We start from the raw sequence: 14,797 nt of genomic DNA on the forward strand, positions 1-14,797 counted from the left end.
CAGGTCCACCCTGGGCCTGGACCCTGCAGTTCCCCTCCTCCTGCAGGACTGGAGCACGTGGACAGTGGTGGCCTGTCCCCTGCCTGCTGCACAACTCAGGGCCAGGCACCCGGGGAGCGCCCGACCAGCGTGCTCCGTAATCACTGTGGAGACATGTGGGAAGCCGGCCGCTGCTTGGGCTCGGGGCCCTCCTTGGGAGTGAGCACACGTCCTCCGGACTAAGTACCAGGAACCCCAGGGACCCGAGCTTTCTGCCCTGTGACCTGGTGAGGCCCGAGCATCAGCGTCCGCCCCGGGAGTCTGTAACAGACACACAGCTCCCTGTAGACACAGAGTCTGTCTCCAGGGTCCAGAAAGGACCCCCTGGGAGCAGCAGTCGCTGACACAGTGTCCTGAAGGCTCACTCACCCCAAAACTGCCCGTAAAGATGGAGGGAAGGCGGGTCGCCGTGGGATTAACTGAGCAGGTCTGTCAGCCTCTCCGTTGTGTCTGACTCTTCACGGCCCCGTGGACTGCAACCTGCCAGGCTCCTCCATCCATGGGACTCTCCAGGCAAGAATACTGGAGTGGGGTACCACGCCCTTCTCCAGGGGCGTCTTCCCCACCCAGGGATCGAACCCAGGTCTCCTGCACTGCGGACCGCGGACCGACTCTTTACTGTCTGAGCCACCAGGGAGCTGAATGCATAGATGGATGTAAATTATTTAGAATCAGCAGCGACAAGTGTTTGAAAGTAGATGCTTTGAGAATGATGCAGGACATCACGCTGCACTCGGTTCCCCTAAGGGGTTTAGACTCAGCCCCTGAAACCTTGGCATCATTACTATTCCTAATGGGCCAGGGCTGCTGTTTTAGAAGACGGACACTGCAAGCACGTCCTCCCCCGCCCGCGGCTCCAGGGGCCATGGGCACCACTCACCACACCCAGGGCAGGCACAAACACTCTGCATTTGGCGCACCCGCTTTATAGAAGAGAAACAGGTCAGGAGAGCCTAAGGAATCTGTCATGGAGCTCAAGGCTGCAAATCAGGCGGGCTGCAGAACCACCAGCCACTCGCTCAGAGCCAGCACCACAGCTCCCTGTGTTCCACTCCCCCCCAGGGCCAGGCCTCCTAGGGCAGGCGCCCGGGGTCTCTCCTCGCACAGGACCCTGTTTTACTGACAGCGGTGTGGCTGATCACAGCCCTAGCAGCAGAACAGGGCGTGGAGGACAGGCCTGGGACAGCTGACCTGGATCCCGACAGACGCCTCTTTCTGTGGAGCCTGCAGGCTCTCTCGGTGAGAGGCGCGGCCCTTCTCGGCAGATGACGGGAGACAACCATCGCTCAAACTGGAGGGCAGAGGGCAGAAGCTTCGCTCGCACTTTCACCAGTAAAGTGCTGCCAGCCTACGCGAAATCCCAGCCATGTGTGCAGATGCCGCCCTCTGACCCGGCCGGGCTCTGGGGACCCTGCCCACCAGGGTCCAGCACTGGGACGTGGCCCCTCCTTCCCACACCCGGGATGCGGGTCAAGCCCACTGGGGCTGAGCGGAAGCGCCCCCTTCGCGTCCAGCTCCTGTTTGGGGCTGGTGACACCACGTCCTCTCGGGTGCACTGCCTATGGGGGGCCCCAAGTGTGTGCTTAGGACAGGGCGCAGGGGCCCCCAGCCCTGCTCCCGGTACCCCACCACTCAGGCGGAGAAGCTGTTCCAAAGCCTCTCTGTCCGGAACTGACCTTTGAATGAAAACAAATTCATGTTTATGAGAAAGAATCTGCCGCACACCCCCACTCCATGAAGCCCAGCATTTCCCATGAGGGCCGGGCTCCACCTGCCGCCTCTGAGAGCAGAGCCCCGCCCTGCACAACCAGGAGGGCGGCCAGGCTTCCAGGGGGTGCAGCTTCGGGGAGAGGCTCACTTCGCTGGCCCCTGCCCTCCTGAGCGCCCCAGTGCCAGATGCAGTGCTGCTCTGATCCTTCTTAAAAGCCACTACCCGCTTGCATCACCACTGGACAGAGTCCAGGGGTCCCGGGCGCCTCGCTTCTGTCTAAACACCCTTCTCCTTCCGGCTTGTGACAGAGCGGCCGACGTCACCCTGAGGACCCCGGGTGGGGTGGGCCCTCTCCCCTCTCCCCGGGTGGCCCCCACCCCCGCGGCGTCCCGCACCCACCTGTCTTTCTGAGAGGGAAGTCGTCTTTGGCGTCGTACATGCCCAGGACCGGGTGGTTGTAGGAGGCCGACGCCCCGCTCTGTGGCGGGGAGCTCTGGTCCAGCGAGCTGTGCTGCGTCTTCCTGGAGAGGAAGGGGGGGCGGGACAGAGGCTGAGTGACCCTGGGGGACCCGGAGCCCCAGCCATGCAGGCAGAGTGTCTGCGGGCGCCCTCAAGGGCGGTTCTCCCCTTGATGCACGGGCCTGGCTTGGCAGCTGCTTCCTGAGCAGCCTGGCCTCCTCCCGGGGCCCGTGGGACTGAGGGTGGCCGGCCCTCAGGGCTGCACGCTCGGTCCAATCCCCGGGCTCTGCCCGGCCCCCTTGCTCCCAGAGTTTCCTGGCCTGGCAGTCCTCAGACTGAGAGGGGTGTTACCCCCAGCCACCGAGGGGCCTGTCCTCAGGGGAGGGAGACAGGGGCTCCAGGTGCAAGGAACACAGGTGCTGTTGGAGGTGGCTGAGACCTGGCCAGGGCCCGTGGGGCCAGTGCTGGCAGCCTCTGGGTCCTGGAGGGCAGGGGCCACGTGGGGACGGGCCCCCTCCCAGGGCCAGTCACCCCGGCCATCTCCACTCCCCTGGGGAGGCAGGGGTCAGCAGCACCCTGGGCCCTGGGAGCTGATCCCGGGAAATCTGCTTCCTTTGTGAGCCAGCAGACACAGCCCCAAATGGAATGATGGGCAGGGCGCTGCCAGAGGCGGCTCGAGGTGGGGTCAGGCCTCAGGAGGGGGCTGCTGGCCGCGCTGGCGGTGACCGTCCGCAAATGTACAGCGTCTCGCTAGCAACACTGAAGGTGTAATGAATTCCAAGAGTCTGTACGTGGTGTAATCTGCTTAATGACTTGAAACAAATTAGCCAACTTACTTATTTGGAATTTGTTAGACTATTTATTTGCATACACAGCACTCCACGTCCCCGCGCACCTGGTGTTATTTGAATTGAGAATGTGAGCACTTAAACGCTTACAGGTGGATGTTTAAATATTTGAGAGAGCACACGGGTGCAAAGAACATGGTGATCATGGGCCCAGATCCACGGATCCCCCGGGCGGGGCCACAGCGGGCGCTCAGAGATCCCTGGGGACGGGCCTGCTGCCCGGCAGCAGCCTCACCGCCCCTCAGGACGCAGGTCAGGGGCTAGGGCTGCAGGCTGAGGGCCAGACCGGCCACGCTCATGCCGGCTGCGCCCTCGCCGCATTGGACCGCCAGGCCTCACTCGGGAGCCTGGCCTGGCACGACCCCACTGAGGTCCGAGGGCATCTCTGTATCCGGCTTCTCCAGGCCACAGCCTCCAGGGAACGTGGCCTCGGTGGCTCCAAACCGCGCAGTCACTGCCGAGGTCTAAGCATGGACAGAGTTCACTTTCTCCTTCATGAGAAGCTCAGAAAGGCCTGTATGTGTGTTATGTAATCTCAAAACATGGATAATTACGATTAATGAAACCTCGTAGGTAATAACAACTACTGTCATTAGATTCTGATGGTAGACTTTGCAATTAAGCCAGAAGTACATTCAGTGTAAGATCTAGCAGACTGTCTCCTCTGTGTTGATCTCTTGAGACACCGTCAGTACTCAAACCCTCCCTCCCGTCCAGCCTTCACGTCGGGGAGCACAGGCGGCGACTGGCCCCCGAGCCCCCAGCGGGCCTGCTCCATGCCGTCCGAGAGGGCACTTGGGCACGGGGCAGCGGCCAGGCTGATCCAGCAGAGCCGGACCCCGCCGGTACCCGTGAGGATGGAGCCAGACTTCACAGCAGCCAGGCTTCCCCAGGCCTCCAAACACCGTGCAAAACAGAGGAAAACCGGCTTATCACTAGAGGCCGAGGCCTCCCAAGGAGCAGCGGCCACCGGCCCTCCTGTGGGACCCGGCCCTCGGCACAGGGCCCAGGGCGCACACACGCCCCAGGGGGGATGGCTGGGGGTGTGAGCAAGGGCAAGGCCTGTCCTTGGCTGCAGGGGCACCTAAACGCTCACCCCACCCTCACACGCAACCACTGCACAGGCACACACTCACACTCACACACAGACACACACACACAGACACACACATAGACACACATAGACACAGACACACACACACAGACACACACAGACACACACACAGACACACACAGACACAGACACACACACAGACACACACAGACACACACACACCACACAGCCCATTTCGACACCTTGGAGCCCACGTGGCAGGCGGCTGCCACGACGGGCAGCACGGTCTCCTCCGGTAAGCCCAATGCTGGGGGTTCTGACCCATGTCCACTGCAGAACCACGCCAGTACAGCACCGAGAAGTGTCACCCCCATAGGAAGGGCCTCTGCCCCCGCCCCGGCCGCTGCCACCTGGCTTCCTGTCCCTACAGACTGGCTGCGCCGACTCTAGGACCGCTTGCAGACGGCATCTCAAGGCACAGACTCTGCATCTTCTCCAAAGCCTGATGCCTCTAGGTGTGGGCAGGCCGCCCTGGGCCTTGCTGAGCAGACGAGAAAGCAGGTGCCCATGTCATCATCACCTGCCGGCGGACACTCAGCTACTTCCGTGCTCTGGAGACATTGAGCAGAACTGCTCTCACCGTCAGAACACAGTCACTGCCCGGATGGAAGGCTTCACCTGCTCCCAGGGAAACACCTAGGAGACTGGGTCATGGACCACGGAGTGGGTTGCCATTTCCTCCTCCATGGGAATCTCCCTGACCCAGGGATCGAACCTTCGTCTCTTGCATCTCCTGGCCGGTGGATTCTTTACGGCTGAGCCACCTGGAAAGCTGGCACTGGGTTTGTTCAATTTCAGCCGTCCCTGTGTGTGAGGGGGCGTCTTGCTGTGCACTGCATTTCCAGGGTGACAGATGATCTTTGTGAAATTACTGACCATTTGCATCTTATTTTGTGAGGTAATCAGTTCAGTCACTCAGTCGTGTCCGACTCTTTGCGACCCCATGGATTACAGCGCGCCAGGCTTCCCTGTCCATCACCAGCTCCTGGAGCTTGCTCAAACTCATTGTGAGGTATTGGCGCATATCTTTGCCTCTGTTTTTTTGGTGGGGTGCTTGTCTTTTTGTTACTGAGTTGTGAAGTTAAGTGTTACTCACTCAGTCGTGTCTGACTCTTTGCGAGCCCAAGGACTGTAACCTGCCAGGCTCCTCTGTCCATGGCATGTTTCAGGCAAGAATACTGGAGTGGGATGCCATTCCCTTCAGGGGATCTTCCCAACCCAGGGATTGAACCTGGGTCTCCTGCATTGCAGGCAGATTCTTTACCATCTGAGCCAACAGGGAAGCTCTTTGAGGTGTAGGATTTCTTTATATGTTTTAGATCAAGGGCTCAGTTGATCACATTCATTGTGAATATTTTCTTCCTGGCCTTTTTATTTTCTTAAGGGTGCCTTTCAAAGAGTGAAAGTATTAAGTTTTGATTAAGTTTACGTTTATACTTGATGATTTTGGTGTTCAAAGATCTTGCTTACCTCTTTACCAAGGTCATGAAAACTTTCTCCTCCATTTTCTTCTGGAAGTTTTAACAATATAGTATTTATGTTCACGTCCATGACACCCAAGCTGGCCATCAGGGGTGGAGTGAAGCTGGAGTCAAGGTGCAGTTTTTGTCTATAAAGACGGGTTTTCCAGCAACGTCCTGCCATCATCCGGCAAGTGAAAACAATCCAAGATTTGGTTTGGTTTGTGTGACTAAACAAGAAGGCTGCCAAGTCCAAGGCAAACAGGCCCATTCCCTCTGACTCTACTGAGGCGAGTCCTTCTCCACTGCAGCGGGCACGGCCCCGTCCCCTGGGAAAGAGGGATCTCCCCACCAAGCGTTGGACCTGGGCAAGCAAGCCTCCTCCAGGCCTGGGCCACCTTGCTCACCAGGGAGCTGCCGTGTCACCCCTTTGGCACCCTGCCCCCAGGCCCAGCCTGCGTGCCCCCTCCTCCCCCTTCCGGTTCCCAGGTGCTCCTTGCTGATCCCCCCTCCCCAGCAGCCCCCAGCGCAGGAGGTGATGCAAGCTCCCAGCCCATGGACTCTGTCCTCCTCTTTACACGCAAGTACATCATCATGGCCTCTATTCCTGGAGACTGGACGCCCCACCTCTCCACTGAAGGGGGTCCTGACACCCCAATCTTCCCTTCGCATCCCTGTGGCCACCATCCACAGACTCCAGTGTGGTCAACCAAGACCCTTCTCCCACCACAACCTCCTCTGGGCCCACAGCCTTGTTAGCACTGCTCCTAAAGACCCCTGCTGCTCTCAGACCAGGGCCTCTGCTGAAAAGCTTCCTGACTGGCAGATCACATCACCTCCCCCGAGGGAGGATCCAGGAGCCCTGCCCACCTTTGCCTGACAGGCTACTCCCGGGGGTCCTGGAACCCCCCCAACCCTACCCAGCTTCTCTTCCTGTCCTGCCCAACCTACTACAGTGCAAGGCATTCGCCTGGTGGCCCCCTCTATCAAGGATGACAACAGAGCATTTCCAAGAAAATCTAGGAGAAAGTTTTCATGACCTTGGTGACCCAGGGGGCAGTCACCAGTGGGGAGACGACGGATCAGTGCCGCCGCGTCGTGGGGCCCCCAGAAGCACGGCCCCAGGACTGCCCGCGAGCCCCCAGTTCCAGCGCTCGGGGCACGCGGCCACCGGGCGTGGCTCTGGGCGGGTGGTGGCACTGCTGAGCCCACAGCCGGCGGGTGTGGGTACAGCTGGACTGGCCGCGTGGTGCGGGGGCTGCCGACATTTGGAGCGGAGACGGCTTCAGAGCCGAAATGCCCTTTAGGCCGAATCTACTGAAATGAACAGGTTCATTTCAACGCGATCGGGCAGCATGTTAGCAAAACGGTTGTCCCCCTCGGGGCTCTAGGAAGAGCTACGCTTTCCCCCTGTGAATGAATGATGATTCCATTTTCATTTATGAAAACTGCCCAATGAGGCTTCTTCTAGGACAGAATCACCCTTGAAAGGAGAGGGAAGCTATATCAAAGCAAAAAAAAAAAAAAAAATAGAAAGAAAAAAAAAACCCCGTGGGGCACCCCAGACCGTGGTCTGAAGCTACAGAACTTTGTCACTGCACTTCCAGCTCGGCTTGGATCAGCAGATAGCCCCTAAGAGCTACACGCGGGCCCATAGGAAAGACCCAGCACACGAGCATCCCCGCCAACAAGTTCAAGCCCTCTTTGCCAGGCTCTTCGGCTTCTGAGCACAAACAGAAACTCTGTGGTCTCTGTCAGTTACGCAGGGTCTGGGAGAGGTTCTTAGTATAAAAACAATAAAAGACCACAGGTGCTTTTGACTTGCCCAGGAATCAATAACACATTGGGCAGAAATTCAGTAGGTGCATATGGACGATTTAGACCAGCGTTCCGATTTAACAGGTGCCTTTTGTGGCCAAAAATTGCATGAGAAGCCAAGAATAATGGTCAGACACCCGCCCCACGAGTTTCCCTTTAATGTTTGTTTAAAGAGCGGCCCCCCTCTGCATCTGGACATCCGCCACGTGCACTGACCACTGGACCACTCGGGTCTGACCACGTCTGCTGCTGGTTCAGGGAGCGGCTAATCCCACGCCCTCCCGGATGGAGAATCGAGCGCCCCTCCGGTCTCCTGCAGACCCCGTGTGCCCGGGCCTCTCCACTTACCCGTACCAGTAGCGAGGGTCACTGGACATGCAGTGGTTCAGGTTCCGGTGAGCCAGGGCCTTCTTTTTATTGAGGACAAACTCCTGCAGCTTCATCTTCACTTCCGTGCTGGCCACGGCACCTAGCATGGGAGAGAGTGGGGGTGGGTGACTGGAGGCTCTACCCCAGGGCCCCCCGCACCACATGCTGGAAAAGGCAGGACTGTGACGGGCAGGGGTGGTTCCCACTCAGGATGCTGCCGACACCAGAGAGTGTCCCATGGGAAAGAGGGGGACGGGGGCTTGAAGGGAGAGATCTTCTTCCCAGGAACATGTTATACAACTGCATTCTATTTAAAATGCAGACGGAGTCAGCACAAAGACCCAGCACTACCTATCACAAATCCCCTGCGGAAGGAAGTTCTCATATTCTTCTGTAAGAGGGGGGCCTGAGTTAGGAGGCAGCTGTGTGGTTTCTTTCTCACGGCAGCAAAGACAGGCCGAGCCTCAGAGGAGGTTTTGTGCCAACCGAAGCACTGTGTCTGCGACAGGGACGAGTGACAGCGATGCGGCCCGCCTTGTGGGCAGTGGGCACGGCATGGGCAGCGGGCAGGTAGCCGGGGGCCTGGCCAGGCCTGCCAGAGGGGCAGTCGTGCTCTTTCCAGCCTGCAGCTGCCTCCCGAGGTAAGGCGTGTTTCGCCAAGCGGGACTAAAGCTGAAATCTTGTGTTTTGTGGTTTTCTGGTGGTGGCAGCGGTTGTCCACAGCCCCATTAAAGAAAACTGGCAAATCTGGGAAACAGACACTAACAAAGGCCAAAGCCACCGCCCTGTCTCAGGGCCACTGGCATCTGATCTGTCCTCCTCAGGGCTGCACTGAGACGCTAGGCCACGTGGGATCCATCCTTCTATTAGAAACACGCTGTCTTCCCTGTTGTCCACAGAATGCAAACAGCATGCGCGATGGTGGGAACACGCCTCACGGGGTGAGCAAAGCCCAATTCAGAAAACCCGTTCCCGAACAGGAGACGGTTTCAGATATTTCCTTTTGTTGTTTTTGTTAGAAACAATGTTGGCCAACACTTATGAGTAAATATCATCCTCCCACCGCCTTCCCCGGTGGCTCAGACGGTAAAGACTCCATCTGCAATGCTAGGACAAGCATGGATTCAATCCCTGGGTCAGGAAGATCCCCTGGAGAAGGAAATGGCAACCCACTCCAGTATTCTTTATGGAGAATCCCATGGACAGAGGGCAACCCACTCCAGTACTCTTGCCTGGAAAATCCCATGGATGGAGGAGCCTGTCAGGCTATCGTCCATGGGCCACAAAGAGTCGGACATAACTGAGCAACCAACACTGATCATCCCCTACATGTAGGAATATTTCCACAGAAGAGATGAACAAAACACCTATATACAACAAAACGACATCATAACCCTTGAAGAATCCAAGTTGTCCAAAATGCCTGTATACGATGACCACCACATGCCACCCCACTGGCCACAGGAGCTAGCATTTTTCTATCAGACTTGAGAGCACCAACTAACCTGCGTTTCTGTCTATAAGTTACTCAAGAGTATGACGTGACTCTGAGTCTTTATCAGCACCAGGAGTACCACCTCACCTGTGCCTCTACCAGGAGCCGGGAGTACCACCTGACCTTGAGTGTCCATCAGTACTTGGAGTACCACGTGACCCTAAATCTCTACCAGTACTCAGGGAGTACCATGTGAAACCAGCTACCAGTACTTGGGAGTACCACCTGAGTCTCTATTGGTACTCAGGAGTACCACCTGACCTCGAGTCCCCATCAGTACTAGGAAGTACCAACTGGTCCTTGTCTATCAGTACTCAGGAGTGCCACCTGACCGGGTGTCTCCATCAGTACTCAAGAGTACCACCTAATCTTTCTTTCTATCTATAATAGTACTCAGGAGTACCAGCTGACCTCGAGTACCCATCAGTACTAGGAAGTACCAACTGGTCCGTGTCTATCAGTACTTAGGAGTACCACTTGACCTTGTCGATTAGCACTCATGTGTACCACTTGACCCCATGTCTCTGTAACAGTACTGAGGAGTACCACCCGATCCTTGTCTGTCAGTATTCAGAAGTGTCACTTGATCTTGTCTGCTAGCACTTACGAGTGCCGCCTGACCCAGCGTCTCTGAAACAGTATTTGAGAGTACCACTTGCTGCAAACGGCAAGACTGACTGACTCTCACTGCCAGGCCCTTGACAGCCACAGGGATGCACTGGCGCTGCTCTGCAGTGAGGTACTTGGCTCAGTCTCCTCTGAGTCTTCCTGTGGTGTGTGCGGGTCCGTGTGTACACTTTTACATCTGTATCCTTTAGCGTGTGTGTAACACACTTTTTATACAAATACAGTGTAATACACTACTGTATTTTTGCAGTAATACACTTATTGTCAGCCATCACATGTTAAGGCGTATTTAAACCTCATCATTAATGCTGTTCAGTTCAATTCAGTGGCTCAATCACGTACAACTCTTTGCGACCCCATGGACTGCAGCACGCCAGGCTCACCTGTCCATCACTGACTCCCAGAGCTTGCTCAAACTCATGTCCATTGAGTCAGTGATGCCATCCAACCATCTCATTCTCTGTCGTCCCCTTCTCCTCCTGCCTTCAATCTTTCCCAGCATCAGGGTCTTTTCAAGGAGTCAGGTCTTTGCATGAGGTAGCCAAAGGATTGGAGCTTCAGCTTCAGCATTAGCATCAGTCCTTAGTCCTTCCAATGAATATTCAGGATTGATTTCCTCTTGCAGCCCAAGGAACTCTCAAGAGTCTTCTCCAACACCACAGTTCAAAAACATCAATTCTTCAGTGCTCAGTTTTCTTTATAGTCCAACTCTCACATCCATACATGACTACTGGAAAAACCATAGCTTTGACTAGATGCACCTTTGCTGGCAAAGTAAAGTCTCTGCTTTTTAATATCCTGTCTAGGTTGTTCATAGCTTTCCTCCCAGGGAGCAAGTGTCTTTTAATTTCACTGCAGGCACCATCTGTAGTGATTTTGGAGTGATTAATGCTGTAAGTAGGTACTAACATCAACACGTGGTCCAGGGGGCACTGAGGATGGGCAGCCCAGGTGACGTCGTTCTGGTGTTCAGTCTCATGGGACCCCTGGCTCCTGGCTCCACACTCTGCTGTTCACACAAGGTTGGCCTTGGTTTCTCATTTCTCTTTAAAATGTGGCTTATATTCTGATGCTGTGAGGTAACAGAAAATGCTTGTCTCTGCCCTCAGTCCCTGGCACAGAGCTCCCAAGATCCTGTAGTTTCCTGAGTGATGAGAGCATGAGAAGCATCCTGTGTTCTAATGGGGTGACTCTGCCCGGGGGGGGGGGGCGGTCCTGTGGGAGGAGGGTCACCAGCAAGATCAAGACTCATGAGAAGCTCGGAATTCCCAGCTCCACCTGAATCCTCCAGAGAGGAGAGGGGCTGGAAGTGGAGTTGGCAACTGATCACGCCCATGTGAGGAAGCCTCCAGAAACCAAGTGACGGCTTCCGGGTTGGTGAGCACGTCCACACCAAGAGGGGGCCCCCGACGCCATGAATCAGAGGCTTCTGCACTTGGGACTTTTCCATACCACCCTCTGTATGTCTTCCTCAGGCTGTTCATCTTTTTAAAACACTAAATTTATTTCTTCATTTACTGGCCGTGCTGGGCCTTGGACGCTGCCCGTGGGCTTTCTCTAGTTGCGGCAAGCAGGGGCTCCTCTCCAGTTGTGGTGTGTGGGCTTCGCTCTGCGGTGGTGGCGCTTACAGCAGAGTGCAGGCTCTAGGGGTGCAGGCTCAGTGGTCGTGGCCCACGGGCTCAGCTGCTATGCCGCCTGTGGAATCTTTCCACAAGGAAAGTCCCCTGCATTGGCAGGCAGATCCTTACCCACTGGACCAGCAGGTAAGTCCCTCATCTTCTTATCTGACTCAGCCCTTAGCCTGTGAGATCTGATGCTTCCTCTGAGCTAACCTGCAGGAACCCCCACCCAGTGCTGCAGGGAACTGCTTTGTGGGTAAATCCTCCACACGCCTGGAGACCAGCAGTGTCGGGAGTGAAGTCCTCTGTGGGATCGGAGTGTCCACAGACTACAGGAGAAGCGTGAGGCCAAAGAGCTGCACTTTCCCGACACTGGGAAGAAAAGACTTGGGTTTTCCTAACTCAGATGTTCAAGAGCTTGTTTTTATGGAGTCTGTTCTTGTTTTCTCATTGTGATTTTTTCCCCCCCATTTCCTGGAAGTTTTGAAATTGATCTTTACACTGGTTCGGGAAAATAATCAGTTTCATTTCATCCTTGTTTTTCTGGTGTTGGGTTTTCATAAGTAGGTTCACATTAAAGGCAGCACCCTGCTGAGGCTGTTTCAGCATGGATTTCACAGTGCCGTGGATGAGGGTCAGGCAGAACAAACCCTTTGGAAACAGTCGTCCACGCTGCAGCAGGACCTGAACCAGACCCGCCAGGGAGGCACAAAGAAAGTGCCCGACACGGAGTGTACCTGGAATGGTCCACTGGGGTGCCGGGGCTTCTGTCTCAGGCCTTCTTGGTGTCCCAGGAGACAACCCACCATCACTGGAGCAGCAAGGCTCGCCCAGACTCCATGTGTTAAGTGCGAGCGGGTGAGCCAGCCACCTGGCAGAGCGGCCCAGCCCGGGTTACAGACCCAGAGACACCAGCACAAAAGGCCAAGGGAATGGTGATGCGGCCAGGTCGGGGGAAGTGACCGGAGGTATAAAATCACACCTCTGCTTTCGAGCAAGTTTCCCTGGGCTCCCTCCAAATGCAGCCAGGGCTGGACTCGGACCATTCTGAACACTTTCAGCCTGTCTGTGTCTGTCTCGTCTGAAAAATCCCACTCACGGAGATGCTGAAATCTGCATATCAGGTGCCCAACACGCAGCCCCCTGGCATTCCTGACGGCCTCTCAGCCCCAGGTGGACACTCGACAGAATGCAAATGGTAGACCACAGCAGCACAGGGAAGGGCTCCCCACTGGGGAGGGCCAGGAGAAATGGGAACCAAGGGAGGGGCTTGGTGTCTGGCTGCAGCGCTGGGCTGGGGCCAAGGCCACTAGGAGGACGAGCCACAGGACGACCAGAGCGCCTGTCCAAGGACCTGACCCTCAGGTTCGTCCAAAAGGCCCGAAGGAGTAAACCAAGCAGAGGAGAAGCAGGGTCCTTGGGGGACAGGACCCCACTCGCTGGGTGTCAGCTGGCCCGACTTGCCCAGGAAGCCCCGTTAACATGGATGCACTTGCCCCTGCAGAGCGCACGGCACGGGCCATGCCAGGCAACTGCCGGCCTCCCTGCCTTGGCCACAGCCCAGGCTTGCACCACGAGCTCCTGAGCTCTGAGAAGTAACAAGGACAGATGTCCAGTGCCAGCAGAGAGGGCACGCCCACGGTAAACAGCAACGGGAGGGGCAGCAGGACCCAGACACGCGTGGGGGCACCTGCGCTGTCCAGGGAGACAACCACTGTCCCTGGAGGGGACTGAGGTACCTCTGAGGCACCCACCAGGCCAGGACATGGATGGTATTCCTGTCCCCTGAGCCGCCTGCAGGGTCCTCACGGAGGAGGTGCATCTGACGGGCCCTGGGCCGCCGCGGACACACGAGGCCCTCGTCCAGCTCCCGGGTGGGAGAGGGCACCTTGCCAGGCTCTCATGGAGTCAGAGGAAAACAAATGCAAGTCCCCAAACCTTGACTTCCTCCCCCATAAAAAAGACCTGGCAGTTTCCTTGAAAGGAGAGGACTCAGAGCAGATGATGCCGGCTCTGTTCCTCGTGCTCTAGATATACATGCCCTCGCCTCTCAAGAGACGTCTCCACCTTAAATGAAAGCTCCAGCAGTGACAAAACACTTTTAGTAAATGAGTACAAATGTTTTGAATTCTTTTACTTAAAGAAATTAATTTCTACTGATGATCACTCGTTCATCTGACAGCCTTACAGGGAATATACTATTTGCCAGCAGTGAACTAGTCGGCGGGGACAGAGGTAAACAAGATGCAGACAGCCTTCTGCCCCCAGGGGGTGTCAGGGTAGTCAGAGGACAAGCTTTCAAGGAAACCCAGGCTGGGAAGGGGCTCGGGGTGGGGCCCACCTGGTGGGGGCAGAGGCCGGGGGCTCAGCGGTCCCTGGAGCAGGTGCCACCAGACACATCTCCCAGGTTAGTGCCCGAGGAAGGAGTGACTTACCCTACAAACAGGACAAACAACGACTCTCGCGGTCTGGTGTCCCATCTTCTAGCTCCATCTTTTTTTTTTTTCCTTTACATTTTTTTTCATATTTTTTTAAATTTTATTTATTTGGTCTTAGTTGCGGCACATGAACTCTTAGTTGTGGCATGTGGGATCTAGTTCCCTGACCCAGGATTGAACCCAGGCCCCCTGCATTGCGAGTGGGGAGTCTTAGCCACTGGACCTAGCCCCTAGGGAAGTCCCTATCTCCACCTTTTTGGGCCATTTTTAGGCAAAGCTAATAACTTCTCCAAGTGAGGGCGCCTTTCCCCCACCCCCCAGACTGTAGCTGTAACTACCAGAGAGAAATATGCACTTGTGTTAGTTCCAAACTGTCCAGAGGACAAAGGCAGGTCTTCTATTGGACTTTTTGTTTTTATATGAATTTAAAGACAGTACCTCAGAGTCTTAAACATGGTTATATTAAATAAAACAGATGAAAAAGCATGTGTTCATGCTGAATGAGATGAAAACTGCCATCAACTGTAAGAATTCACTGTTTTACCAATCAATAGCATTAACTGGTATCAATCAGGAAAACTGCAGAACTATTTAAAATTAAAAGCACCATGAATGTTAAATGTAACAAACCTTTCAATTGAAATATTCAAAAAGAAATTCATTTCTTAAAGAACCCCAAGAAACAACACAACGGAAGCTCTGCACTACATTTTCAAATGCTTACAAACTGGAGATGCTAACGCCAGGGGCTCTGTGAGCTACACAAACAAGAATCTCCTTCATAGGTGAGGCCCGAGCAG

General features: G+C 55.6%; 1 protein-coding gene across 6 annotated transcripts in view; it reads right to left on the reverse strand.

Moving 5' to 3' along the window:
* HDAC4 (histone deacetylase 4) overlaps nucleotides 1–14,797 on the reverse strand; it is a 284,862-nt gene that overhangs the window by 74,555 nt on the left and 195,510 nt on the right. For 5 of the 6 annotated variants that reach the window (XM_065917179.1, XM_065917181.1, XM_065917182.1 and 2 more), the window contains 2 exons: nucleotides 7,798–7,918; nucleotides 2,150–2,271 (listed from right to left, as the gene is read on the reverse strand). In XM_065917179.1, the coding sequence (XP_065773251.1) occupies nucleotides 2,150–2,271; nucleotides 7,798–7,918 (243 nt within the window). The remainder of the gene's footprint in view (nucleotides 1–2,149; nucleotides 2,272–7,797; nucleotides 7,919–14,797) is intronic. The other variant, XM_065917180.1, reaches the window with a different exon arrangement.

This window comes from Muntiacus reevesi, chromosome 1 (assembly GCF_963930625.1).
Source record: "Muntiacus reevesi chromosome 1, mMunRee1.1, whole genome shotgun sequence".
Classification (NCBI taxonomy): Eukaryota; Metazoa; Chordata; class Mammalia; order Artiodactyla; family Cervidae; genus Muntiacus; species Muntiacus reevesi.